The sequence below is a fragment of the Salmo salar genome, chromosome ssa27 (assembly GCF_905237065.1).
Source record: "Salmo salar chromosome ssa27, Ssal_v3.1, whole genome shotgun sequence".
In the NCBI taxonomy this organism is placed as follows: Eukaryota; Metazoa; Chordata; class Actinopteri; order Salmoniformes; family Salmonidae; genus Salmo; species Salmo salar.
In genome coordinates, this window is record NC_059468.1 from 13,297,900 (window position 1) to 13,324,422 (window position 26,523).

At 42.7% G+C, this 26,523-nt stretch overlaps 2 protein-coding genes across 4 annotated transcripts; both read left to right on the forward strand.

Annotated features, from left to right (window-relative positions):
- Positions 1-44: 44 nt before the first annotated feature.
- Positions 45-13,222, forward strand: LOC106588306 (leukotriene B4 receptor 1). 3 transcript variants are annotated; one of them, XR_006762377.1, is made up of 8 exons: positions 45-348; positions 2,618-3,991; positions 4,777-4,873; positions 5,100-5,234; positions 8,951-9,135; positions 9,522-9,630; positions 9,861-9,942; positions 10,527-11,946. XR_006762377.1 is itself a non-coding variant. In XM_014177139.2 (3 exons), exon 3 carries the CDS (start codon positions 11,979-11,981, stop codon positions 12,864-12,866), a length of 888 nt encoding a protein of 295 aa, XP_014032614.2. In that variant the 5' UTR covers positions 9,606-9,630; positions 9,861-9,942; positions 10,527-11,978; the 3' UTR covers positions 12,867-13,222. The 3 variants fall into 3 exon arrangements, 1 of the variants encoding a protein (XP_014032614.2); XR_006762376.1 differs by lacking the exon at positions 45-348 and adding an exon at positions 2,238-2,488; XM_014177139.2 differs by lacking the exons at positions 45-348; positions 2,618-3,991; positions 4,777-4,873; positions 5,100-5,234; positions 8,951-9,135 and having other exon boundaries at positions 9,606-9,630; positions 10,527-13,222.
- Positions 13,223-13,530: 308 nt separating this feature from the next.
- LOC106588302 (immunoglobulin kappa variable 1-39) lies at positions 13,531-25,575 on the forward strand. The gene is given in 6 exon segments (XM_014177137.2): positions 13,531-13,624; positions 14,232-14,298; positions 14,495-14,541; positions 24,901-24,972; positions 25,131-25,257; positions 25,259-25,575. Coding segments are annotated over 5 exon segments (459 nt in total). The 5' UTR covers positions 13,531-13,624; positions 14,232-14,275; the 3' UTR covers positions 25,449-25,575.
- The last annotated feature ends 948 nt before the right edge of the window (positions 25,576-26,523 follow it).

Consider the following 26,523-nt stretch of genomic DNA (forward strand, 5'->3'; position numbering starts at 1 on the left):
AATGATTTTGTTATTTTTAAACAATGGCGATGCCTCTCATAATTAGGCTGTATAGGCTACCCATAATTGTATTATAGCACTGCCTATTTCATTGTCTAAATACATATTAAATACATGCTCTCAACATGCATTAATAATAATTACACTATTCAAACATAGATTTTCATAAATCGAAGGTAGGTTTATTACTATACCGCTAGTCACCAGTCTATCGACAGTCTACTCTACAAGGAGGAGACTGTCCCACTGCGCTCCTGTAATCCATACTGTGGCGGCAGGTAGGCTAGTGGTTAGAGCGTTGGACTACTAACCGAAAAGTTGCAAGATCGAATCCCCCGAGCTGACAAGGTAAAAATCTGTTGTTCTGCCCCTGAAAAAGGCAGTTAACCCACTGTTCCTAGGCCGTCATTGAAAATAAGAATTTGTTCATGACTGAGTTACCTGGTAAAGTGCTGCACGTTTGCCTCCACGGCGAAACAGAACAATTCTATTTTTATTTAACCTTTATTTAGACAGGGAGTCACATTGAGATTAAACATCTATTTTACAAGAGAGCCCTGTATACATTACAATAAAAACAGAATAATAAAACATATACATATGTGTATAAAACAATATAATTCAGCACACAATGACAAAATAGACACTATTTTGAAAAACGTTTCAAAAAGCGAATCATATTTGTTCATGTACTTCTTATTAGCCAATAGTAGATGCTATTGCCTTCATCAAGGGTGGGCTCCTGAAACTTGCACCTGTTACAGTGATCTATAAATCTGTTGTCATGTTTGCTTGTCATGATGGAGCATCATATTCCATATTCTAAGAAATCTTCTAAAATTAACAGATGTATGCATTTGTGATATATTTTTGATTAGAAACTGGGTGGTTCAAGCCCTGAATGCTGATTGGCTAACAGCCGTGGTATATCAGACTGTATACCACGAGTATGACAAAACATTTCGTTTTACTGCTCTAATTACGTTGGTAACCAGTTTATAATAGCAATAAGGCTCCTCGGGGGTTTGTGATATATGGCCAATATACCACGCCTAAGAGTCGTGCATAAGAACAGCCCTTAGCCGTGGTATATTAGCCATATACCACACCTCCACGGGCCTTATTGCTTATTTACCTCATAGACCTCAGGATGGGTAGCCTGTGTAGAGAAGTCAACTCGGGCACTATTCTAACTTCGTCTGCACACATTGGTGGAATTTACAGGTTGATACCCATCTGCATGTGTTCTATGGCAATTCTGGAAATTGATGATTTTATTTGCAAGCTAGCTAGCTACTATTTTAGCTAATCACAAGTGCAGTGCGTGGTTAGCGCTAGCTAGCGATGTCAATAGTTGTGGCTAGCTATCGTACATTCCAGCTGAAATAGCCAGGCTAACAATACGGAGAAGAGGATGAGAGGTGCAGCGAATGTGAGAGAGGAGAGGGTGTGGCCCACAGTTTACTGCAACAAACATTGGCAGCCAGCTAACGCAAGAGCAAGACATAACTATACTTAACAAAAATATTAAATGCAACAATTTCATAGATTTTACTGAGTTATAGTTCATATGAGGAAATCAGTCAGTTGAAAAAAATTTATTCACTATTCTAGTGATGCCACATGACTGGGCATACAGATATGCATCTGTTGGTCACAGATACCTTTACAAAAGAAATGGGCCTTAGGATCTCGTTACGGTATTTTTGTGCATTCAAATTGTCATTGATAAAATGCAATTGTGTTTGTTGTCTATAGTTTATGTCTGCCCATACCATAACCAAATCGCTAACATGTTCACTCTGTTCACAACGTTGACATCAGCAAACCGCTTGTCGACAGGACACCATACACGTGGTCTGTGGTTGTGAGGCCAGTTGGATGTCCTGCCAAATTTTCTAAAATGACTATGGTAGAGAAATGAACATTACATTCTCTGGCAACAGCTCTGGTGGACATTCCTGCAGTCAACATGCCAATTGCACACTCCCTAAAAACTTGAGACATCTGTGGCATTGTGTTGTGTGACAAAACTACACATTTTAGAGTGGCCTTTTGACCCCCAGCACAAGGTGCACCTGTGTAATGATCAGGCTGTTTAATCAGCTTCTTGATATGCCACACCTGCCAGGTGGATGGATTATCTTGCCAAAGGCGAAATGCTCACTAACAGGGATGTAAACAAATTTGTGCATATGGAAAATCTCTGGGATATTTTATTTCAGCTCATGAAACATGGGACCAACACTTTACATGTTGTGTTTATATTTTTGTTCAGTGTAGATTACAATCCATGTATCTAGCTAACACAAGAAGGAGAGAGAGAAAAAAGAGCTAGAAGTTTTGGTAGAGATAGCTATATAACTGCTGTGAGGGCGGTGGCAGTGAAGGTTTGTTTATTATGCAGGGACCTTGATGTTTTAGTATGGTCAGTTTGTCTTCTTAAAAATTGACAATTGGTGTTCAGTGCACCTCTCTTTGCAACATGGTAGGTGACACATTGAATAACCATTTGTCTTTGTATGAGTTGACAGTATACATAACAAATCATATGCTATGAATGTACATTTTGACATTACACCTTTTCCTCTCTCTCCTTCTGTTTGTATTGCACCAGGATGCCTCGCGGACCTACGACCCAGACGTGCCCCCAGGTCGAGCTCCAGAATGATGTTCTCACCTACACCCCCTGCCTGAACACCATGGACCTCAAAGGTAACCCATGGTAACCAGCAGGGCATCATTCAGAAGAGCACCACATTGCCGAAACGTTCCGAAGTGCTCAACTTCTTCCTTGAAATTTCACACAGATGGTTTGCTGAATGTCTCTTAGAGGTCACAGATTGAGTAAACATGTCGTGTTGAAGGTTTTTACAAGGTTTGCCACAATTACAGTGTACATCTTTAAGTATGACAGTGACATAAATGGACACTAGAGATGCATATCATTGGAGTAAGAGAACAGCTACAGGGGTAGATATAGATTGAAAAACAAGGTTGGTTACATTTAAATACTGCATAGACATCCTCTCTGTCCATTCTACTGGTAGCCTTCAGATGCTGAAACAGGAGGGGAGTCTCTATGAGCCTGGGAAGGATCCCACCGTTCTCACATGGTGCGTTTGTCTGTTTGTGTGTGTGTGCCTGCCTGCCTGTGTGTGTTTCCCTCAAACCTTGTCTATGTGTATGAAGTAAATAACTTTTCTTTGCAGGGAGAGCCCGCCAACAAATAACTCCTTTCTCCCAGACCTGGACAAGCTAGACGTATGACACACAAGCACCATGCACACTACGTGTCTTTCATAATGTTTAAAAAAATAATAATAAGATAGCCCAAAAACAACCCCTAGCTTTTAACCCCTTAGCCGATTACATGTCTGAAGGAACCAGATGGGTGTAAACAATATTGCCGAAACTCCCTGAATCCTAGGTGGATTAGGTGGAGCCGCCTCCATATTACTTACACCTGCCCAATAATTGCTGTTCTTCAAACACCGAAGGGTCGGGGCTCAGTGCAAGAAAATTGGAGTTGTTCTTGGACCAGGCATAACACTTCTCATTAGTGTCTCATTCTGACAGTTAATTTTATGTCCAGAAGGGGGAGATATTGGTTGATTTTGACTCCAGTGCCTCACTGTTCCGGTAAGGGTTGAAAAACAAAGCGTTTTGCCACAGTGCAGGTGCTCTGTGGCAAAACAAAGGTGATTTATAAGTTAGCATACTATTATGGGTGTAAACCTGTATGACCAGAAATGTGGTAAAAGAGGATCAGACCAAGAAACGAGCCTCTCTCTGTCACTCACACACTTCCTTTTCTCCCGAACCGCGTTTCCTGTGTAGGGGCTGTTGCCATGGAGACGGTGAACAGCCGCTTGGAGCGCGCTCAGAAGGGCTACCGGCTGGAGAGCAATGTGAGGGTATGGTCGGACTTCTTGAGGATCCACCTGCACCCTCACACAATCTCTGTCATCCACGAGTACAACCACGATGGGTAAGCGCAAATAGTAACAGCCAAAAATAGTAAGAGCCAAAGACGCACACCCAAATAGTTGACGAGGTGGAGAACAGATAATGGACTTGAAATATTATTAAGAAAGTCACACAAGCTACATTATTCTCAGTGCCTTTCTTAGGGTACATACAGTCATATTATGTGGCTGGGTCGACTCCGATTATTTTACACAGAGTACGTTTTCCGCCTACCGTAGAGCTAAAAACATTAGACAGTGTTGTCCAATCAGACATCAGCCAAGGCGCAAAAAAGACCAGCCTCCTGCATATTCCCCCGGCAACAACAAGTGTGGCAATTGTACTCAATGCCAGTACACCAAACGTATGAAAAGTCCCAAGACCGGGTCGAGACATAAAAATCTACAGTACCATCAATTGTAATTCTTGCAATGTGATCTATGTGATTCGCTGCCTGTGCGGCTTATTTTATGTTGGAGTTACGCACTAGGTAGCAACATTGACCACAGCCTGAGTACCAACCTGTATGGTCTACCACACTGTCTCCCATTAGCACCACCAGCTGAAGAGTTTTCTCCCTAATTGTCTTCCCCATGCCCTATATGAACTTGTCCATTCCCTTTGTGATTATTCTGAAGAAGGTCTTTTAGTCTTTTAAACTAGTCTAATAAAACGATGTATTGGTAAGCGAGCGTTGCGCCTTTTCCTGTCCAATGATATCCACACAGAGTGCATTTCCCATATACCACAGCAGAACTAACTTGGAATTCTTTGGAAAATAACTTCCTTTTGGCATTTTGTCTCTAGGGAGGCCCACAATCTGGAAGCGTTTGGCCAGGGGGAGACTCTGCTTCAGGGCTCAGTGCTGGAGGATCTTGAGGACAGACTACACTTCTTCATAGAGGTAACTGACTGGTGATCCTCTACCATGACTCTCCATTACGGGTTATCACCAACCCTCGTTCTGGAAAAGTACAAGACTGGAATATCTAAAAAGATCCATATCCATCCAAATATACTTTGTTCTTTACAAAGGCCCCATTTGGTACAATCACTCCTTGAATGACTGATTTTCATCAGTTTGTCATCTCTCCTTTCTCCCTTCCTTCTGCCATCCCTCTCCCTCCCAGGGGTTCCAGGTGCTGTGTGACCTGGCCGATGGCTTCTCAGGCCTGGGTTCAAAGGTCACTGAGATGCTGCAGGACTCCTATGGGGGATGGGGCATCCTGAGCTGGGGACTTGCACCTGTTAGTCACCCAGACACAGTGAGTGACAAGAGGGAGGTTGTTTGCAGTGTGTTTTCAGGCAGTTCCTCAGTTAGCGCAGTTTTTTTTCAACAGGGTCATGTTCATCAGGGCGCACAATGAAAAACGCTTTGCAACGGAAAATGAGCATTTCTTATTGGCCAAGTCCAGGTAATCCCTTCCTGTTTCAATCAGTTTTCTTCCGTTTGGTGCCTAATGAACATGACCCAGGTGTTTGCCATGTAATGCCATTGGTCTTATTCTCCGTAAGCTTGCAGATAGAAATGTCATTCATAGAGCTCAGCTGAGATCTGCGGTTGTCTTGTTTTTATTTCACAATTTGCTACTGATTTAATGACTATAATCAAATCAAATGTATTTATATAGCCCTTCTTACATCAGCTGATATCTCAAAGTGCTGTACAGAAACCCAGCCTAAAACCCCAAACAGCAAGCAATGCACGTGTAGAAGCACGGTGGCTAGGAAAAACTCCCTAGAAAGGCCAAAACCTAGGAAGAAACCTAGAGAGGAACCAGGCTATGAGGGGTGGCCAGTCCTCTTCTGGCTGTGCCGGGTGGAGATTATAACAGCACATGGCCTAGATGTTCATAAATGACCAGCGTTGTCAAATAATAATAATCATAGTAGTTGTCGAGGGTGCAACAAGTCAGTAACACAAGAGTAAGTGTCAGTTGGCTTTTTCATAGCCGATCTTTGAGAGTATCTCTACCGCTCCTGCTGTCTCTAGAGAGTTGAAAACAGCAGGTCTGGGACAGGTAGCACGTCCGGTGAATAGGTCAGGTTTCCAGCAGGTCTGGGACAACAGGTCTGGGACAGGTAGCACGTCCGGTGAACAGGTCAGGGTTCCATAGCTGCAGGCAGAACAGTTGGAACTGGAGCAGCAGTACAGCCAGGTGAACTGGGGACAGCAAGGAGTCATCAAGCCAGGTAGTCCTGAGGCATGGTCCTAGGGCTCAGGTCCTCCGAGAGAGAGAAAGAAAGAAAGAAAGAGAGAGAATTAGAGAGAGCATATTTAAATTCACACAGGACACCGGAAAAGACAAGAGAAATACTCCAGATGTGACAGACTGACCCTAGCCCCCCGAAACATAAACTACTGCAGCATAAATACTGGAGGCTGAGACAGGAGGGGTCAGGAGACACTGTGGCCCCATCCGATGAAACCCCCGGACAGGGCCAAACTGGTAGGATATAACCCCACCCACTTTGCCAAAGCACAGCCTCCACACCACTGGAGGGATATCTCCAACCACCAACATACCATCCCGGGACAAGGCCGAGTATAGCCTGTCTCTCATAGAGTAATTGGGTTTTATGCACAACTATTGTGTGGTGTTGTGAATAAGTACAGCTACCAAAGCGTTCGTATAGTGCTATGACATTGTGTAGCTTTCCTCAGACCCTGAGGAAGGAGCTCTACCACCTGTTGGCATGGTCCATGTGGCCAATAACAGCTCCTTCTTCTGTCCTTTGACCCTGAAAGGTGGGCTGGGCAGACGGGCCGCCCAACCCCCCTCCTTCCCCCACCTCAACTACGGCATGATTCAGACAGACACCACTCTCTTTCTTTCTATCATCAATCAAATGTATTTATAAAGCCCTTCTTACATCAGCTGATGTCACAAAGTGCTGTACAGAAACCCAGCCTAAAACCCCAAACGGCAAGTAATGCAGGTGTAGAAGAACGGTGGCTAGGAAAAACTCCCTAGAAAGGCCAGAACCTAGGAAGAAACCTAGAGACGAACCAGGCTATGAGGGGTGGCCAGTCCTCTGCTGGCTGTGCCGGGTGGAGATTATAACAGAACATGGCCAAGATGTTCAAACGTTCATAGATGACTAGCAGGGTCAAATAATAATAATCACAGTGGTTGTAGAGGGTGCAACAGGTCAGCACCTCAGGAGTAATCATCTGTCTATTCCTTTATTTTAGTAGTTATTTATTAATTCTGTCTATGAAATACACTGTATATACAAAGGTATGTGGACTCCACTTTAAATTTGTGGATTCGGCTATTTCAGCCACACCCGTTGCTGACAGGTGTATAAAATCGAGCACACAGCCATGCCATTTCCATAGACAAACGTTGGCAGTAGAATGGCCTTACTGAAGAGCTCAGTGACTTTCAATGTGGCACCATCATGGGATACCACCTTTACAACAAGTCAGTTTGTTGAATTTCTGCCCTGCTAGAGCTGCCCCTGTCAACTGTAAGTTCTGTTATTGTGAAGTGGAAACGTCTAGGAGCAATAACGGCTCAGCCGCAAAGTAGTAGGCCACACAAGCTCACAGAATGGGACTGCCGAGTGCTGAAGTGCGTACGAATCGTCTCAACACACTACTGAGTTCCAAACTGCCTCTGGAAGCAACGTCAGCACAATAACTGTTTGTCGGGAGCCGTATGAAATGGCCTAAGATTACAATGCGCATTGCCAAGCGTCAGCTGGAGTGGTGTAAAGCTCGCCACCACTGGACTCTAGAACAGTGGAAATGCCTTCTATGGCGTGATGAATCACACTTCACCATCTGGAAGTCCGACGGACTAATCTGAGTTTGACGGATGCCGGGAGAACGCTACCTGCCCCAATGCATAGCGCCAACTGTAAAGTTTGGTGGAGGAGGAATAACGGCCGGGGGTTGTTATTCATGGTTCGGGCTAGCCCCTTAGTGAAGGGAAATCTTAACGCTACAGCATACAATGACATTCTAGAGGATTCTGTGCTTCCAACTTTGTGCCAACAGTTTGGCAAAGCATGACAATGCCCCCATGCACAAAGCGAGGTCCATACAGAAATGGTTTATCGAGATCGGTATGGAAGAACTTTATTGGCCTGCACAGAACACTGACCTCAACCCTATCGAACACCTTTCGGATGAATTGGAACGCCGATTGTGCGCCAGGCCTAATAGCCCAACATTCGTGCCTGACGTCAATAATGCTCCTGTGGCTGAATGGAAGCAAGTCCCAGCAGCAGTGTTCCAATATCTAGTGGAATGCCTTCCCAGAAGAGTGGAGGCTGTTATAGCTGCAAAGGATAGAAAAACTCCATATTAATGCCAATGATTTTGGAATGAGATGTTTGACGAGTAGGTGTGCACATACTTTTGGTCATGTAGTGTGTGTGTATATAGTCTTGATTGAGCTGTAGTGCAAATGATTGACATCGCTCTCTCCCATTGTTGCTTGCGAGGATTTTTGTTTTGTTTTGTATGCCACCCCTAAGATGTCCGACAACCCCAGAAATGTGTGTGTGTGTGTGTGTGTGTGTGTGTTTCTGTCTCCTCCATCCGTCACTCTGGTACCACTCCAGCTCTGTGCTGGCTTTGGCCCTGGACTCCCTCACTGTGCCCTACCGGCTGAGGTACAACAGCGCCCCCATGTGGGAGTTTGCAGATGCACGGGAGAAAGGTCCGCGCTGGGTGCTTTCTTTGACCAGGTCTCTACTGTATGTCAGAAAATACTGTATCCCAATGAGACTAATCTGGTCAAATAAAAAACTAAGGTTTAATCAGGTACAAGTACTGGTTGACTTCAGTTATCCCCCTCAAAGAACATTTTGAAGGGATTGTCCAGGACACAAGATAATCATTGTCTTCCCCACATAGCCTACTATACATTTAACAGGTTTACTGTGTGTGTGAGACATCCGGGTTGTAGTCTGTTCTCTTCCGTTTGGTGCCTAATGAACATGACCGAGGTGTGTGTGTGTTTCTCAGGTGGTGGCTGCATACGGAGCCCTCCCCTTTCCTATGGCACAGGGCGGCTCTCTCCCTGACACCCTGGGTGACTGCGCAAACGCGTTGCTGTGGCTACCCCTATCGGCTTGCCCCGAGCAGGGCGGCGACCACTGCTTCGATCAATCTGTGACCCTCAAGGGTTTAGAGTTGCATAGTCTGGTTAGGTGAGTCAAAGAACATGGCTGTTATGTTACTGTTACTCTGTCGACTGCAAGTGTATTTCTGGGGCATGTAGGCCTATGTGTACCAGAGGAGGCTGCTGAGGGGAGGACGGCTCATAATAATGGCTAATAATTCACCCCATTTAAGCCACCAACCTCCTGTGATGTGTACATCTGGGTGTTCCAACGCATAGGGTTTCGAGTTTTAGATGCAAAATGCCAATACCACTCCGGATGTATATCAGATAAGTGATTTTTGTCAGCGTTAGTCAAAGGTTGAATTGACATTGTTGCAGATGTATTTAATGGTTCCGAAGGTGTGTGGAAACGTTGCTGATGTTAATGTGCGTTGCTGTAACGTTGCTGTAACGTTGCGGTCCCATCTCCAGCCAGCTGAGACCAGGCAGGGATGCAGCCGCCCACCCTGCTGCATAGCCTTGATTGTAGGGAAGACGTGCAAGTCTCCTACATCAATGCCCACTACCCTGCTATGCCTTGGTGAGTGTCAACCATACACACTCCCATACAATACCACATGTATTCAAACACACACACACACACTAGCACGGACAATGTCACACACTCACATACAGGCAGGCTTGGAGACATGGCCACATGCACACATTAAACACGCACTACTGTAGTATTTCGATAGGCTACACCAAACCAATCCTGCTGATTTAAAAGAGGAAAATCACAATTTACCATTTGTCTTTCTCCCTGTGCAGTTCAGTCCAGCTTGTATCAAGCTATTCAGCCAGTCCCTGGGTCCCCAGGGCTTTCTGCAGAGTCAGGCCCCTCCCCCCAACTGTGAGTATATCTAATCCTGATGTTTCTGGTCCATTTATCTAACTGTGGTTTGTCCTGTCTCTCACTCTCCAGATCTGTCTGCTCTTATCAAAGTCTGTCTCTATCTGACTCGGTCCATGCCTCTGTTTCTGCTATCAACTTTCATTAGTGGTATGTGCAGGATACACACGGTGTACACTTTCCAATGGAACGCTTACTTGCAGGTTCCTTCTCGACAATGCAACAACGATTATAAAATATAACAAAATGAACATAAAGTAAATGGCTCAGTAGAATGAAATAAGATTTTTTTTGTATAATACAGGAAGGCACAATGTATAGTACAATATTTACACATGTATCAGGGAAGGGGGATTGGGGGTCAAGTGTTTTACATTTGGTAGTAGTATAATAGTAAAACCATGTTATCTGGCTACACAAGTCATTTGTATGTGGATATTCAACCCTATGTTTTTCTCCCCGTCAGTCAGTTCTATTTCTCTCACTGTGCCCAGATCTCAGCCTCACAATATCTATGCTTGTATCCAACATCTCTCATTATTGGCAGGTCCTTCCCTCTAACATTATCTTACTCTCTTCCACAGCGCGGTCGGTCCCCTACAGTCTCCTCTCTCCCGGTGCTCACCTCCCTGCAGTCGTCTCCGGCCCTGGGCCCGTGGCTGTTGGAGCTGCAGCACGGTACCAGCGCCCTGGACCCTCGCCGCATCGCCCCCCAGTTTCCTCTCCCGGGGGCCTGAGCTGGCCGACTTTCAGCCTCCTGGTTCGCTGTTACCGCGACGATAGCGGAGGCATGATGCGCGCCTCCTCGGAAGAGGACGACGATGGTTGACAGCGATGATTGATTCACTGACATCCACAAGAGTCATTTTCTCTTTTCTGTCTTCTGCATTGTTAGCCCAGAACAATTCTGCACACTCCATACCATCCGAATAGATGGGTCTCGATTGACCGCGACTGGAGTTCACAGACCCACCCGTCCACATTGTATAGTGATCATACAGACTCACTGAGACTTGATAAGGATTGTGAATTCTGGTTGGAGACAATGGACTCGCTGTTTGAGATGGTGACAGAGAACTGTTACAATAAAATATTGAGGTTTTAATTGACAAAAGATAATGGTCGGACAGTGAAACTAAATCCTTGTGAAATAAGAGAGAAAATAGGGTGATAGAATAAGGAAAGGTCGATGAAGGGAGAATATGGTAGGCTACATATGAGAACTGAGTGAAACTTGTGGGGGAAGTGACTGAGTTTATTCGCCATGTGCACAGGATACAACAGGTGTAAAACATTAGTGAAATTCTTACTTTGATCACTTTCCCAACAATGCAGTGATAATTAAAAAAAAATCAACCACAAGAATGTAAATGTGTGTATACATAAATGTTAATCATACAAATGTCCAGTTGTCAATAGTTTCCCATATTGGGATAACATAAGATGGCAGTCGTGGTAAATGTATGCTAGAATCTGTGGCAGGGAGGATATTAAAAGTGCAATTATGTTTGAAATGTAGTTTTTCTATCCATGCCACTAGCAGGCAGCGTTGAAGTATGGACATAAATTCACGGAGAGGTAAGAAAAAGCTGTTCCTTTAAGCACCAGCAACACCGAGATGGATTAAATCCATTACGCATCCATTTCTGTAAAAAGTTAAAATCATTTAACATTAAGAATAATTTAATGGGGAGGAAAAAATATTGAAAGATCTGTTTGGCTGGCCCCTTACATCTACGTTCGATGTTTTGCCTATAGCTTGAAACTATCTTCTCTGTCGTGTCTATTTGTGAGAATCGGGTTGGCTATAGGCTGAATGACAAAATGGAAAGTATCTAACGGTTAACCACATACCCACAGCTCATTCAGAGGAAGCTGGCCAGAAGCAGTTAACTCCTATCGCGTTTCATATTATCACTATGACAAGAGATCAAGAGAAGAGAAACTTGCGAGGATTTCAAAAACGAGAAACAAAGAATTAGATGTCTAAAGTCTGTATTCCAGATAGCTATTAGATCTATTATCTTTCACCGACCATGGACAACCTCAACTCCTCCAACACCTCCAGCTTGGACTACACCTCCCCGGATTCGGGCCGCCTGATTTCGAGCATCGTCCTGGGGTTGTGCTGTGCGTTGGGCCTCCCAGGTAACATAGCTGTCCTGGTGTTCATCCTGCGCGGCTCGTCCCGACGCCCCAACTTTACCTTGTGCCTCATACTGAACCTGGCGTCCTCCGACATCTTATGCCTGGCCACGGTGCCCATGTGGATTTATACTCTCCTGCACGGCTGGACTCTGGGCAGTGCCGCCTGCAAGCTAGCCACCTTCCTGCTCTACCTCAGCCTGTACGCGAACGTGCTAACGGTCACTCTACTCGGTGTCCAGCGCTATCTCCAGGTGCTATACCCGCAAATGTGGAACCGGCTGGGGCGCAAGGGGAAGGCGGCGCTGGTCCTGGCCCTGTGGGGGCTCGCCTGCGCCCTGACTGCCCCCGCCGTGACCACTCGCTATGTGGGTGATGGCGAGCTAAAGTGCCGGAGACACAGTGGATCCGATGCTGAAAGAGTAGCGGTCCTCATCTTGGAGACCTTTCTGGGGTTTGTGGTCCCGTTCTCTGTGCTGGTCACATCCTACTGCTGCCTCCACCGGCGGGTGAACCAGACGGCGCTGTTCAACAGCGCCAGGTTGACGCGTCTGGTCACCAGTGTGCTGGTCGCCTTCTTTGTCCTCTGGGTCCCCGTGCACATCGTCAACATGGTGGACATTGCCGGAATGGTGCTGCGGGCTTCCCGGCCGGAGGCGTCGGCAGTGCTGCTGCGCTACAGGAGCGCGGCAGCACGTGTCGTCCGGAGCTTCACATTTGTCAACAGCTGCCTGGACCCGTTCCTGTACGCCTTCGCCTCGCGGAGGAACTGGAAGTAGCCCAAGCGGGAAGCAGGTCACAAAGATCTGAAGTCGTCCTCTGCACGTGCGACTAAAGGGATGTGACTGACATGCCAACCCATAACTCTAACCCTCACCCTACCTATAACCAAACCCCCTAACCGCAAGAAGTCCCATCACCCCTGCTAATTGTCCTCAACAAAACCCACATTATTTGGTTGCTGAATCTGGGTCTGTATAGCCTACTTTCTATGTATCCATAGGGTAACCTAGATTAGTCCCTTTGGTGATCTATCTCCTTTCAAGCTTGACCGCCATTGGTGAAATCCTAAATTATATTGCTTCTGTGAGCTTTCTCATGCATAAATAAATTGGTAATGTTTTCATTAACTAGATTTTTGGTTTCTCTTGCAGTACATGTAGGCTACTTCTGCTTTGGTTCAGAGGAGCCCCAATTTCCCACTCTAAAAAAAATCAACTAGGGCATGTGTTTGATTAGCAAACTAGAAATATGTGTGCATTAAATTAGTTAATCGTGTTTATGTTCATTTAAATGATTCATTGTTTGTTGTACATGACTCAAAGAAAATCCTGACGAATTAAATTCATTCATGTCAATCCAATGAGAATGAGGTCCCTCAAAACAATGACTCTAATATGATTGGCTATTGCGCATGCTCCAAGCCCACCGGATGCACAAAAAGTTCGTAGAAGCGGGAGTGGGACGTTTCAGGGACGAATAACCAGGACGTGCAAGAGTACTCTCACCTAATCGTTTGGCATCCTTCATATTAAGGGTAAGTAATTCAGACATATTTTCATGAATTTATTTAGTTCAATAGGGTGGGTGATAAAGAGTTATTAGACATTTGTGAGACATTTCTCAGTTTGGGGGGGTTTAAGTTACTGTTAGTCATTCTTCAACGTCCAGAGAAGTTGAAGTTATTGCGCAACACGTATCCGCGGACCCGTATGTTGCGTTTCCTGCCTAAGAAATACATGTTAATGTATGACGGCGTCTCTCTACCGGCGTTTTGTGATGGCTCTTCAAGTTTTTCAGCTAGGAGCCAGGCTAAATAGCTTAACCAGAGGACATTTTTCTGCCTCTGTAACATCACATTAGCCCATCAGTAGGATCTTTTCCTTTGTATTTGGTCTTCATTGGTCAGTCATGGAAATGATATTTGGCCTTTTTTTTTTTTTTTTACGATTTTTGAATTCAGAATCTATTTAATTAGGTGAAATATTGCATATTGTTTTTCTGCTCTCTGGTACTATATATTAAGGTTGAGTAACAGTCTTCACATTTCAGTGTGTGTAATTATAGATGTTGTAATACTCATTCACAATAGAAATATTACTTCTGTTGTATTAACTCTTTAAAATAATTTATCTTTTTACCAGATACATCACAAAATAAAGCAGTGTCCTCATGCTCTGAGATTTCTATGCACCTCCTAGACAATAGATGGTAAGTTAATATTTTTGTCTTATTATTATTATTATTATTATTATCTGTTATCATATTTACACTTGAGTTTTAATGATTTAGCTGAAATCCCATGTTAAATATTTTTTTGTTTTTAACTACCTTATTTTCTATTTGAGGAAATACGGTATATTTATTTTTATAATTTGCTAATGCATATTGTTTTTTTTCATTTCAGTGACATATGTGTCAGTGCAAAGATTGTGTTGCCAGGGAGGTTAGTAGGTACAAATACTTAACATTATAAACTACATCATCATTATGGAAGATGCCAACATTATCTGTGCATACAGTTGAAGTCGGAAGTTTACATACACTTAGGTTGGAGTCATTAAAACTCATTTTTCAACCACTCCGCAAATTTCTTGTTAACAAACTATAGTTTTGGCAAGTCGGTTAGGACATCTACTTTGCATGACACAAGTAATTTTTCCATCAATTGTTTACATACAGATTATTTCACATAATTCACTGTATCACAATTCCAGTGGGTCAGAAGTTTACACACACTAAGTTGACTGTGACTTTAAACAGCTTGGAAAATTCCAGAAAATGTCATGGCTTTAGAAGCTTCTGATAGGCTAATTGACATCATTTGAGTCAATTGGAGGTGTGCCTGTGGATGTATTTCAAGGCCTACCTTCAAACTCAGTGCCTCTTTGTTTGACATCATGGGAAAATCAAAAGAAATCAGCCAAGACCTCAGAAAAAAAATTGTAGACCTCCACAAGTCTGGTTCATCCTTGGGAGCAATTTCCAAACGCCTGAAGGTACCACGTTCATCTGTACAAACAATCGTACGCAAGTATAAACACCATGGGACCACGCAGCCGTCATACTGCTCAGGAAGGAGACGCGTTCTGTCTCCTAGAGATGAACTTACTCCGGTGCGAAAAGTGCAAATCAATCCCAGAACAACAGCAAAGGACCTTGTGAAGATGCTGGAGGAAACGGGTACAAAAGTATCTATATCCACAGTAAAACAAGTCCTATATCGACATAACTTGAAAGGCCGCTCAGCAAGGAAGAAGCCACCGCTCCAAAACCGCCATAAAAAAGCAAGACAACGGTTTGCAACTGCACATGGGGACAAAGCTCGTACTTTTTGGAGAAATGTCCTCTGGTCTGATGAAACTAAAGTAAAACTGTTTGGCCATGATGACCATCGTTATGTTTGGAAGAAAAAGGGGGAGGCTTGCAAGCCGAAGAACACCAGCCCAACCGTGAAGCATGGGGGTGGCAGCATCATGTTGTGGGGGTGCTTTGCTGCAGGAGGGACTGGTGCACGTCACAAAATAGATGAGGGAGGAAGATTATGTGGATATATTGAAGCAACATCTCAAGATATGAGTTAGGAAGTTAAAGCTTGGTCGCAAATGGGTCTTCCAAACGGACAATGACACCAAGCATACTTCCAAAGTTGTGGCAAAATGGCTTAAGGACAACAAAATCAAGGTATTGGAGTGGCCATCACAAAGCCCTGACCTCAATCCTATAGACAATTTGTGGGCAGAACTGAAAAAGCGTGTGCGAGTAAGGAGGCCTACAAACCTGACTCAGTTACACCAGCTCTGTCAGGAGGAATGGGCCAAAATTCACCCAACTTATTGTGGGAAGGTTGTGGAAGGCTACCCGAACACTTGACCCAAGTTAAACAATTTAAAGGCAATGCTACCAAATACTAATTGAGTGTATGTAAACTTCTGACCCACAGGGAATGTGATGAAAGGAATAAAAGCTGAAATAAGTCATTCTCTCTACTACTATTCTGACATTTCACATTCTTAAAATAAAGTGGTGATCCTAACTGACCTAAGACAGGGAATTTTTACTAGGATTAAATGTCAGGAATTGTGAAACTGAGTTGAAATGTATTTGGCTAAGGTGTATGTAAACTTCCGACTTCAACTGTATATGTAAATTGTCCATGCACATTCAAGACGTGGAGTGGACTCAACACCCAAGTCTATAAAGCTCATTTATCTCAGTTTACACAGACAGCTTCCAGTTCAGTAACGTTTAAATGCGAGTTATGTGAATGCAGTGACCTCTCCACAGAGAGATAAAAAAAAAACATATTGGAACACATCTGCGAAGTAACGAGACTGTGTGTTTCTTGGTTGCCCTTTCAAGATAAATATTTACAGTACATTTTGTACACACAAAAAGAGGAAGCATCATCCACACACGTTTGTGGAGCTGGTGCAAGTGTCAGATACCTCTGTTAATTTGAGGGCTGGCTGTTCTGCTGATTTCTTTTAATGTTTAACTTTGAAAGTTTAAAATTAGAGCTCATCAAAATGTTCAAAAGACTTTCATTTAGTTTGCTCAAAGGAATGAGACTAAGATTGTTGTCTCATAGGTTGAAATGTCTCCTACGTTTGTGTGTGGGTGGAGCAGACACAGAGCAGTGTTGTTGAACACATGTTAAAGAGGATGAATACATCATTAATGGTTATACCCTCCTTGAAATGCAGTATTTGTATTTACAATGTTTTTTTTAAACATTTTATCAACATGGCAAAAAAATTGTGCAAGCAACATTACAGTAATTCTTCACTACTTCTGATTCGTTTGTTTTAAAATGGTGTTAAAATGCATATTGTTGCAGTCATGCACACATCTTTCTGGATTATTTGTAAACTTTGTTTTTATTATGGGCCAAGTATATTTTGTGGGTTCCAATGTCTATTTTATAGCATTTTTATAAATGTGTTTTAAGAAGTTTAATTGTTGCACTTAGAATTTAAAAACTTGAAATGACAGAAGTCATGCTCAAATCCTGAAAGGCTGTTTTCTTAATGAGCCTCGATTATTTTGTTGGCAAAATATTCTACATGCATTTGTTACAAATGTTGAAAAAAAATTGTTGAATGTTAACCTTAAATTACATAAGTGCACACATTTTGCAAGACTATTTGTAAACTCGGTTTTCTTGAAGCCACTACGCTTAGGATTTAGAAGGGAATACAGCATTCCCAATTGCATAATTATATGGTTAATATTTGACACAAACAAAATGAGTCTTGGCGAAAATTGGTTTAATTGCTACGTTTCATTGAGTGCTGGAAGGAATTAAGTAACTTACTGTTTTAGTCAGTAATTCAGTTAAAAATGATATGCCAATAGTAACTGACATTGTGGAGATGTGTGAAAAAGACTGTAGAGATAATGATGGTAAAGATCTGGTGTAACGTTAGGTCCACAGGAGGGAAGTGTCTCCATTTGCGTAATCCTTCTCGACTGAGTGAACATTGTTTTGGAAGTTCTATAGTCTCCTACATAAATTGCTGTGGGTGGAACGGTTCGAAATGTACCTGTTATTTCCTCAACTCATTTAATCCTCTTGGTCTCTTAGCTTTGAAGTTTGCGCCAATCATCCTTCAGAACAGTGTGGTTGCAATTAGTACCGTTGGTTTGTATTCTCAGGTGGCATGGAGGTAAATTGAGGCCTGCTAATATAACTAAAGGGAAGTTTATCATGAGATGGAGAAAGCTGAGAAGAACAGGGATCTTGGCAGCTGTACGTTAAAGCCAAATATAAAATAGTTTTGCATGTTGTCCTTCTTTATGTATGTTAGTGGACCTTTTGTAATTTAATTACAATGAATGCTTACTAGCAATGAAAACAACCGTAATTGAAACGTTAGATTGACATTAGTATAACAGACAACCTATATTAGTTAATTCAACAAGACTGACATTAGTATAACAGACACAACCAATACTAGTTCATACAACAAGGCGGAATGTTGTTGTACTGAAGCGTTTGACCAATGTAAACTGAAATTAATTTGACTAGACTAAGTAAAAATGTTTTAATTCAATAAAAGGCAAATTACACATGACATTTCACCCACAAATCTATGTGGTGTTCAAATAACACAATCAAGACGAACTGATTTTACTTGATTTGTTTAGATGGAATATAGGTGGAATGATTAAATTACTTTCATCCAATGATACATTTTTTTTTGAGTGCATAAAGTGTCAGATTATTTTGTCATACTTGTGAAGTTGACTCATTTGAGCAGTGAGCACCGTGGAGAAACACTAGTTCTATGGAACAACATTTCTGCCTAAATAGATCAATAAGAGCATGCATTTCAAACCTTGCACCACTCTGATGTCCAACATGGGTCTATCCATGTCAGTTTCAGTAAGCCACAACAAGAAGTGACACAACTTGCCAAAACTGCCAAACAAAATTGTTTGGAGAACTTTGTAGAACTTGTGATATGTCAGATGTAAACAACACATTTGGTACACGGGCAGACAACTTTATCCCCACCCAAAGAACCAATTTTTGTTCAAAATGAGAGAAAAGGCTAAATCCTCAACATATGCTGATACTGTAAACCACGTATTCAACGCTATAGGCCATATTTCTATATGAATGAGAAGCCCTCAACACTTCTGAAATTAGATATATCCTCTCTCCTATCTTTAGTCCCCAGTGTAGATGCAAAGAATGACAGTCCATGAGATCGACATGATACTGTAGTTTAAAACATATTTTGAAACTATAAACAGTTTTTGGATAGGGTGGTGAAAAGCATGAGATGACACACCCCAAAATTGTTTGTAGAGGTGCTGACTAATGGAAAGTAAACTGTATAAAAGTAAGTTGCACACTACATATGCTCCCAACAATTGAATGGGTATATAGTGTGCAACTTTCTTTTTATACGGTTCTCGGGGAACTTGAATGTATTTAAAAAAAAAAAATAAAAAATTATTCAGATGTTAAGTGGTATATTTTCACAACTAAGTACAAAACTCCAAACTGACAACACTTGTAATGCCCCCTATCTTATGTTCAGAACTTTTGATTATGCAGTCATTGGGGTTTCATACATTTAACCTGAGTCATTCATGCAAAATCAAAGTTTTCCGTGACATACCATGAGAACATTTCGTTGAGTCACCAGTGCATCAGATAAGGAGGCTCACCATTTAGTCATTTAACTACGATTTAATCCAATAGCAAAACAATACAATATGCACATTTCCAAACTGTTCTTTTTGAAATGTTAAATAGAAAGAATAGTAGACGGTAAGTATTTTCCACACAGTATTTGACTATAACTTGACATGCACAATGTTTTAAATAATTTGTATCCAATGGCAGGTTGTGAGCATGTTAAGAAATGTCAGTCTTACAGTATGTACTGTATTAGGATAAAACTGTATGTAGGACAAATCATCAGAAAAATGGGTATCGTAAAGCAGTTGGCTGATGTAAAACTAGCACTGTGTTGTATGCCATTTCTACAGTGTATCAATGATATTCAGATAATGAGTAGAATATATTGTTATATACAACCCAGGTATTTCAGCAGTGCATTGTACACTACACTATCATTTCAAATGGTAGCACATAGTGATACTTTCCACCTTGTCCTATTGAAGTACACTGGCTGATAGAGAATGATGTAGTATTTACAGCCACATCCATGTATGGTTAGGTTTTACTTTCCAACATAAATTGATGTCAAATTGATACATTTATGAGGTCGAAATCTAGAAATGTTCAGTGTTCAGCAGTCATTAAACTATTTAAGTTAACTAGGCACTACATCATTTTGGTTGGGTAGTTTTCAGTTTTGAGCAGTTTGATTAAGTGATAGTTAATTGTGTTGTTAACAAGTGACAAGAAAATCATATCAAAAGTAAGTGAATTTTGCATTTTGAAAAGCAGATACACGTAAGAAAAAAGTATAAACGAGCAACATGTAAAAAGTGTTGGTTTCTTTCATGAGCTGAAATAAAAGATCCCAGAAAATGCACAAATCTTATTTCTCTCAAATTTTGTGCACAAATTTGTTTACATACCTGTTAGTGAGCATTTATCCTTTTCCAAGATAATCAATCCACGTGACAGGTGCACCTTGTGCTGGGGACAAGAAAAGGTCACTTTTATGGCAGTTTTGTGCCACTGATGTATAACAGTTTGACAGATCGTACAATTAGCATGCTGGCTGCAGGAATGTCCACCCGAGCTGTTGCCAGATAATGTAATATTTAATTTCTCTACCATAATCCGCCTCCGTTGTTGTTTTCGATAATTTGGTAGTAGCAATTGTGTTTTATCGATTGCAATTTGAATGCACAGAGATACTGTGAGGAGATCAGGAGGCCCATTGTCGTGTCATTTATCTGCAGCCATCACCTCATGTTTCAGCATGATAATGTGCTTAGAGTTTTGAAACATGAGCCATTTTGATGATCTGTTTAAATGTTTTTGCGTGGAGTTGTAAAAATGTACCAGACTTGTGAAAATTGCACCAAAGTGATTGAAGAAAACACCCACTATACACATCACCCAGACTGCCATTACACACTGTGGTCAGAGGAGGGCAACAGAGCTCCACTACTGTCCACCATGAGAAGGTTTGAAGGAAATAGAGGCAGCAATTCTACTGTTCAGCTTCATTTACCTTCTCCTGGGACCGACAACCACTGTTGAGGGACATCAAACACTGTGTGGGCGAGTGAAACAAGGCCCCATTTGAGAAATTGTTGTTACAATGTGTGGTTTCTCTATGATTTTAGGATTCTCAGATTTGATATACATTAGGCTGCCTCCATATTCTTCATACCTTTTCATGGGGGACAGTTGTGGAGCTCTGTCACACTCCACAGTGTGTAATGGCAGTCTGTGTGATGTTCATTTTATTTTACCTTTATTTAACTAGGCAAGTCAGTTAAGAACAAATTCTTATTTTCAATGACGGCCTAGGAACAGTGGGATAACTGCCTTGTTCAGGTGCAGAATGACAGATTTTTACCTTGTCAGCTCGGGGATTCAATCTTGCAACCTTTCGGTTACAAGTCCAACGCTCTAACCACTAGGCTACCTGCCATTTTCTTCAATCACTGGTTCAATTTTCACACGTATGTGGTACATTTTCACAACTCTAAGCACAAACATTTAAACAGATCATCAAAATGGGTCATGTTTCAAAACGCTAAGCACATTTTTAACTGACTGAGTACAACTGGAACATGCTGTCATACACGTCGATCCAGAGCATCTCAAACATGCCATCTGAACAAGATGGCGCCGACGGAGATGGCAGCATCGCGACGAGCTCTTAGGAAACTTTGCAGTATTTTGTTTTTTTATGTACTATTTTTTTACATTATTAGCTTAGGAAATGTTTTGTCATTACATATAGCCGGAAGAACTATTGGATATTAGAGTGACAGTAACTTACCATAAGTACCAGCATTACGACCAGGAATACGGCTTCCCTGGAACAGATCCTTTGTTCGGCGGAGGAGAGGCGCTCGAGTCGGCCTGCTGATTCAACTTAGGAGGCGCGCACACCACCCACCGCTTCTGAGTATATTACTCGCTAATGTTCAGTCTTTGGATAACAAAGTTGATGAGCTTAGAGCAAGGGTTTCTTTCCAGAGAGACATCGGGGCCTGTAACATACTTTGTTTCACGGAAACATGGCTCTCTCGGGATACTCTGTCGGAGTCGGTAAAGCCAGCAGGATTCTCACTACATCGCGCAGACAGGAATAAATATCTCTCCGGAAAGTAGAAGGGCGGAGGGGTGTGTTTCATGATTAATGGCTCATGGTGTAATTCTAGGAACGTACAGGAACTCAAGTCCTTTTGTTCACCCGACCTAGAATACCTCACAATTATATGCCGACCATATTATCTCCCAAGAGAATTCTCCTCCTCTCCTCTGTCATTGCCACGGCCGTTTACATCCCACCTCAATCCGATACCTTGACGGCCCTCAAAGAACTTCACTGGACTCTATGCAAATCGGAAACCATATATCCTGAGGCTGCATTTATTGTAGCTGGGGATTTTAACAAAGCACATCTGAGGACTAGGCTGCCGAAGTTCTATCAACATATCGACTGTACTACTTGCGCTGCTAAGACTCTCGACCATTGCTATTCAAACTTCCGGAATGCTTACAAGGCCCTCCCCCACCCTCCTTTCGGCTAATCTGACCACAACTCCATCTTGCTCCTCCTGTTCTATAGGCAGAGACACAAACAGGAAGTACCCGTGCTTCGAACTGTTCAATGCTGGTCTGACCAATCGGAATCCTCTCTTCAGGATTGTTTTGATCACGTGGACTGGGATATGTTCCAGGTAGCTTGCGAAAATAATCTAGCCGCATACACGGATACGGTGACTGAGTTTATAAGGAAGTGTATAGGAGATGTAGTACCCACTGTGACTATTAAAACCTACCCTAACCAGAAACCGTGGACCGATGGTAGAATTCGTGCAAAACTGAAAGCACGAACCACCGCATTTAACCATGGCAAGGTGAATGGTAATATGTCAGAATATAAAGCGTGTAATTATTCACGCCGCAAGGCAATCAAACAAGCTAAACATCTGTATAGAGTTAAAGTGGAGTCGCAATTCAATGGCTCAGACATGAGACGTACTGTATGTGGCAGGGACTACAGACAATCACGGACTACAAAAGGAAAACCAGCCACGTCGCCGAGACCAACGTCTTGCTTCCGGACAGGCTAAACACATTCTTTGCACGCTTTGAGGATAACATAGTGCCACCGACGCGGCCTGCTATCAAGGACTGTGGGCTCTCCTTCTCCGTGGACGATTTGAGCAAAACATTTAAATGGGTTAACCCTCGCAAGGCTGCCAGCCCACACAGCATCCCTAGCCGCGTCCTCAGAGAATGTGCAGACCAGCTGGCTGGTGTGTTTAAGGGCATGTTCAATCTCTCCCTATCCCAGTCTGCTGTCCCCACATGCTTCAAGATGGCCACCACTGTTCCTGTACCCAAGAAGGCAAAGGTAACTGAACTTAATGGCTATCGCCCCGTAGCACTCACCTCTGTCATCATGAAGTGCTTTGAGAGACTAGTCAAGGATCATATCACCTCTACCTTACGTGACACCCTAGACCCACTTCAATTTGCTTACCGCCCCAATAGATCCACAGACGATGCAATCGCCATCAGTCTATACTCTGCCCTATCCCATCTGGACAAGAGGAAAACCAATGTAAGAATGCTGTTTATTGACTATAGCTCAGCATTCAACACCATAGTACCCTCCAAGCTCATCATTAAGCTAGAGGCCCTGGGTCTGAACCCCGCCCTGTGTAACTGGGTCCTAGACTTGTTGACGGGCCGCTCCCAGCTGGTGAAGGTTGGAAACATCACCTCTACTCAGCTGATCCCACAAGGGTGCAAGCTGAGCCCCCTCCTGAACTCCCTGTTCACCCATGACTGAATGGCCAAGCACGCCTCCAACTCAATCATCAAGTTTGCAGACGACACAACAGTAGTAGTGACGAGACAGCCTACAGGGAGGAGGTGAGGGCTCTGGGAGTGTGGTGCCTGTAAAACAACCTCTCACTCAACGTCAACAAAACAAAGGAGGTGGGAGGGTGCACCCCCCTATCTACATCGATGGGACCACAGTGGAGAAGGTGGAAAGCTTCAAGTTCCTCGGCGTACACATCACTGACAAACTGAAATGGACCACCCACACAGACAGTGTGGTGAAGAAGGCGCAACAGAGCCTCTGCAACCTCAGGAGGCTAAAGACATTTGGCTTGTCACCTAAAACCTTCACAAACCTTTACAGATGCACAATTAAAAGCATCCTGTCAGGCTGTATCACTGCCTGGTACGGCAACTGCACCGCACGCAACCACAAGGCTCTCCAGAGGGTGGTACGGTCTGCACAACGCATCACCGGGGGCGCAAACTACCCGCCCTCCAGGATACCTACAGCACCCGATGTCACAAGAAGGCCAAAAAGATCATCAAGGAGATCAACCCGAGCCACTGCTTGTTCACCCCGTTATCATCCAGAAGGCGAGGTCAGTACAGGTGCATCAAAGCTGGGACCGAGAGACTGAAAAACAGACTGTTAAACAGCCATCACTTGCACATTAGATGCTGCTGCCTATAGGCATAGACCAGAAATCACTGGCCACTTTAAGGAATGGAACACTAGTCACTTTAATAATGTTTACATATCTACTCAGCTGATCCCACAAGGGTCACTTAATGTTTACATAAGTGGCATTACTCATCTCATCTGTATATACTGTTTTCTATACTATTCATCGGTATCTCATTCACTTAATTAATGTTTACATATCCTGCATTACTCATCTCATATGTGTATATACTGTATTTTATACTATTCTACTGTATCTTAGTCCGTTCCGCTCTGACATTGCTCGTCCATATGTATATAGTCTTAATTAATTCCTACTTAGATGTGTGTGTATTGGGTATATGTTGTGTAATTTGTTAGAAATGACTTGTTAGATATTACTGCACTGTCGGAGCTAGAAGCACAAGCATTTCGCTACACCCGCTATAACATCTGCTAATCCCGCGTATGTGACCAATGAAATTAGATTCGATTTTGATTTGATTTAGGCCTACTATTGGAAACTGTTGACTTATTTCATCTCTCTCTCTCTCTCTGTAATGTGCGTGCGCACACACACATTTGCATAAAATATGAGATATTTGCATAGTTGTCCTGCCCCATTGTTCCACATACTTTTAAACCCCAGTGTTGATCAGTGACTGTTCACTCCTTTCAGAGCCACTGACACGCAGCACAATGATGATGTCACTGATTCTACTGCTGGGGACACTGGGGCTCCTTGTCCAGAGTGAGAGACACTTTGACTAACTTTGATTCATTAAGGGTTTGGCTTCAGAGTTACACTTCATTGATTTAACATTTAGCTTGATAGGCTGTGCTTTACGATATGCTTGTTGTTGTGATAGCCTTCCTAATCAGCCTTTCTTCACTTTGTTTATCTTTCAGAATCATCAGCAGATATAATTCTGACCCAGTCTTCTCAATTTCAGTCTGTTAGTCCAGGAGATACTGTCTCTATCAGCTGTACAGCCAGTTCAAGTACTGGTAATCATCTCCACTGGTACCTGCAGAACCGGAGAAGTTCCTAAACTCCTGGTTTATACTGGTACAACCCGTCAGTCTGGGATTCCAGGTCGTTTCAGTGGGAGTAGATCTGGTAGTTCATATACTCATTACACTCTGACCATCAGTGGAGTCCAGGCTGAAGATACAGGAGATTACTACTGTCAGCAGGGTTACAGCTTTCCGTTCACACAGTGTTAGAGCGTCGTACAAAAATCTCCCTCAGCTGAAGAGGAACTGCTCTGACTCAACAGCCGCAAAGCTAATGGCGTCTCCCGTATTCTAAAGTACTCTAAACTCCAAATAATAAAAATATGAAACTACAATACAATAATGTAATTGGTTAGACTATGGATTATGATACTGTACATATCTCTCAATATATTAAGCAAAAATGTTCAATCTTTGTTTACACACCAGGACCACTAAGGATACAGAGTTTTAGAAAGCATTTTTTTAAGGACATTTTGAACATAATTCTGAATAGGTTTATATTTTGTACCCATTTCAATACACAATAGCATGAATGTTGAACCTGTCCAAACCCAACTTCCCAACTATTCATGTCCTACTCAACTTCTATACCCCTCCAACTCTGAGAGTGAATACAGTCATATCGTTTGCATTCAAGAAGTACTACTTTGACATTATAATGCAGTATATCTGTCACAAATAAATGTAGTTCACGTAGCCATATTAAAGTCTCCAACTTGAACGTTATGCAAAGTCCAGCGTGAAGTCTGGTTTCCCCAGCACTAGTCAGACACACACAGCTGCCCCAGTCCCAGAGGGTTTGAGGCTGGGATATTGTGGGCTGTGGTGGGGTTGAAACTCAAATTTGGATGAGCAGGGTGACCACAAGACTCCCAGAATAGAGCAGTACCATGGCCAGATGTTCACCTGTTCACAGAGTGTTCCATTGAGCTAAGAGCAATTGGCTTCAGTAATGTTAACATCCAGAGTCATATACTTAGAGTTAGGCCAACTTTTAGAATTTGTAATATTGTTCTAATTAAGTGATAATGCTTGGGAAGCCGGTGTTTGGAGGATATATTGGCACTAGTGTTGTTAGGGCTGAGATGAAGTTGAGTAACAATGCTATGTAACTGTAATATTCAGTTACATAGCATTGTTTAAATATCCCCCATGTAATGTTAATGGGGAGCTACTATCCCTGCCACAGAATGTTGAAGTGTCATGTAAATACATCATAATGCAGAAACCTCAATCTCCTCTCTAATACATGGCTCTGGTAACATCATAAAGACTGGGGAGT

Coding starts and splice junctions, on each gene's coding strand:
- LOC106588306 (XM_014177139.2), top strand. CDS start 11,979: ATGGACAACCTCAACTCCTCCAACACCTCCAGCTTGGACTACACCTCC.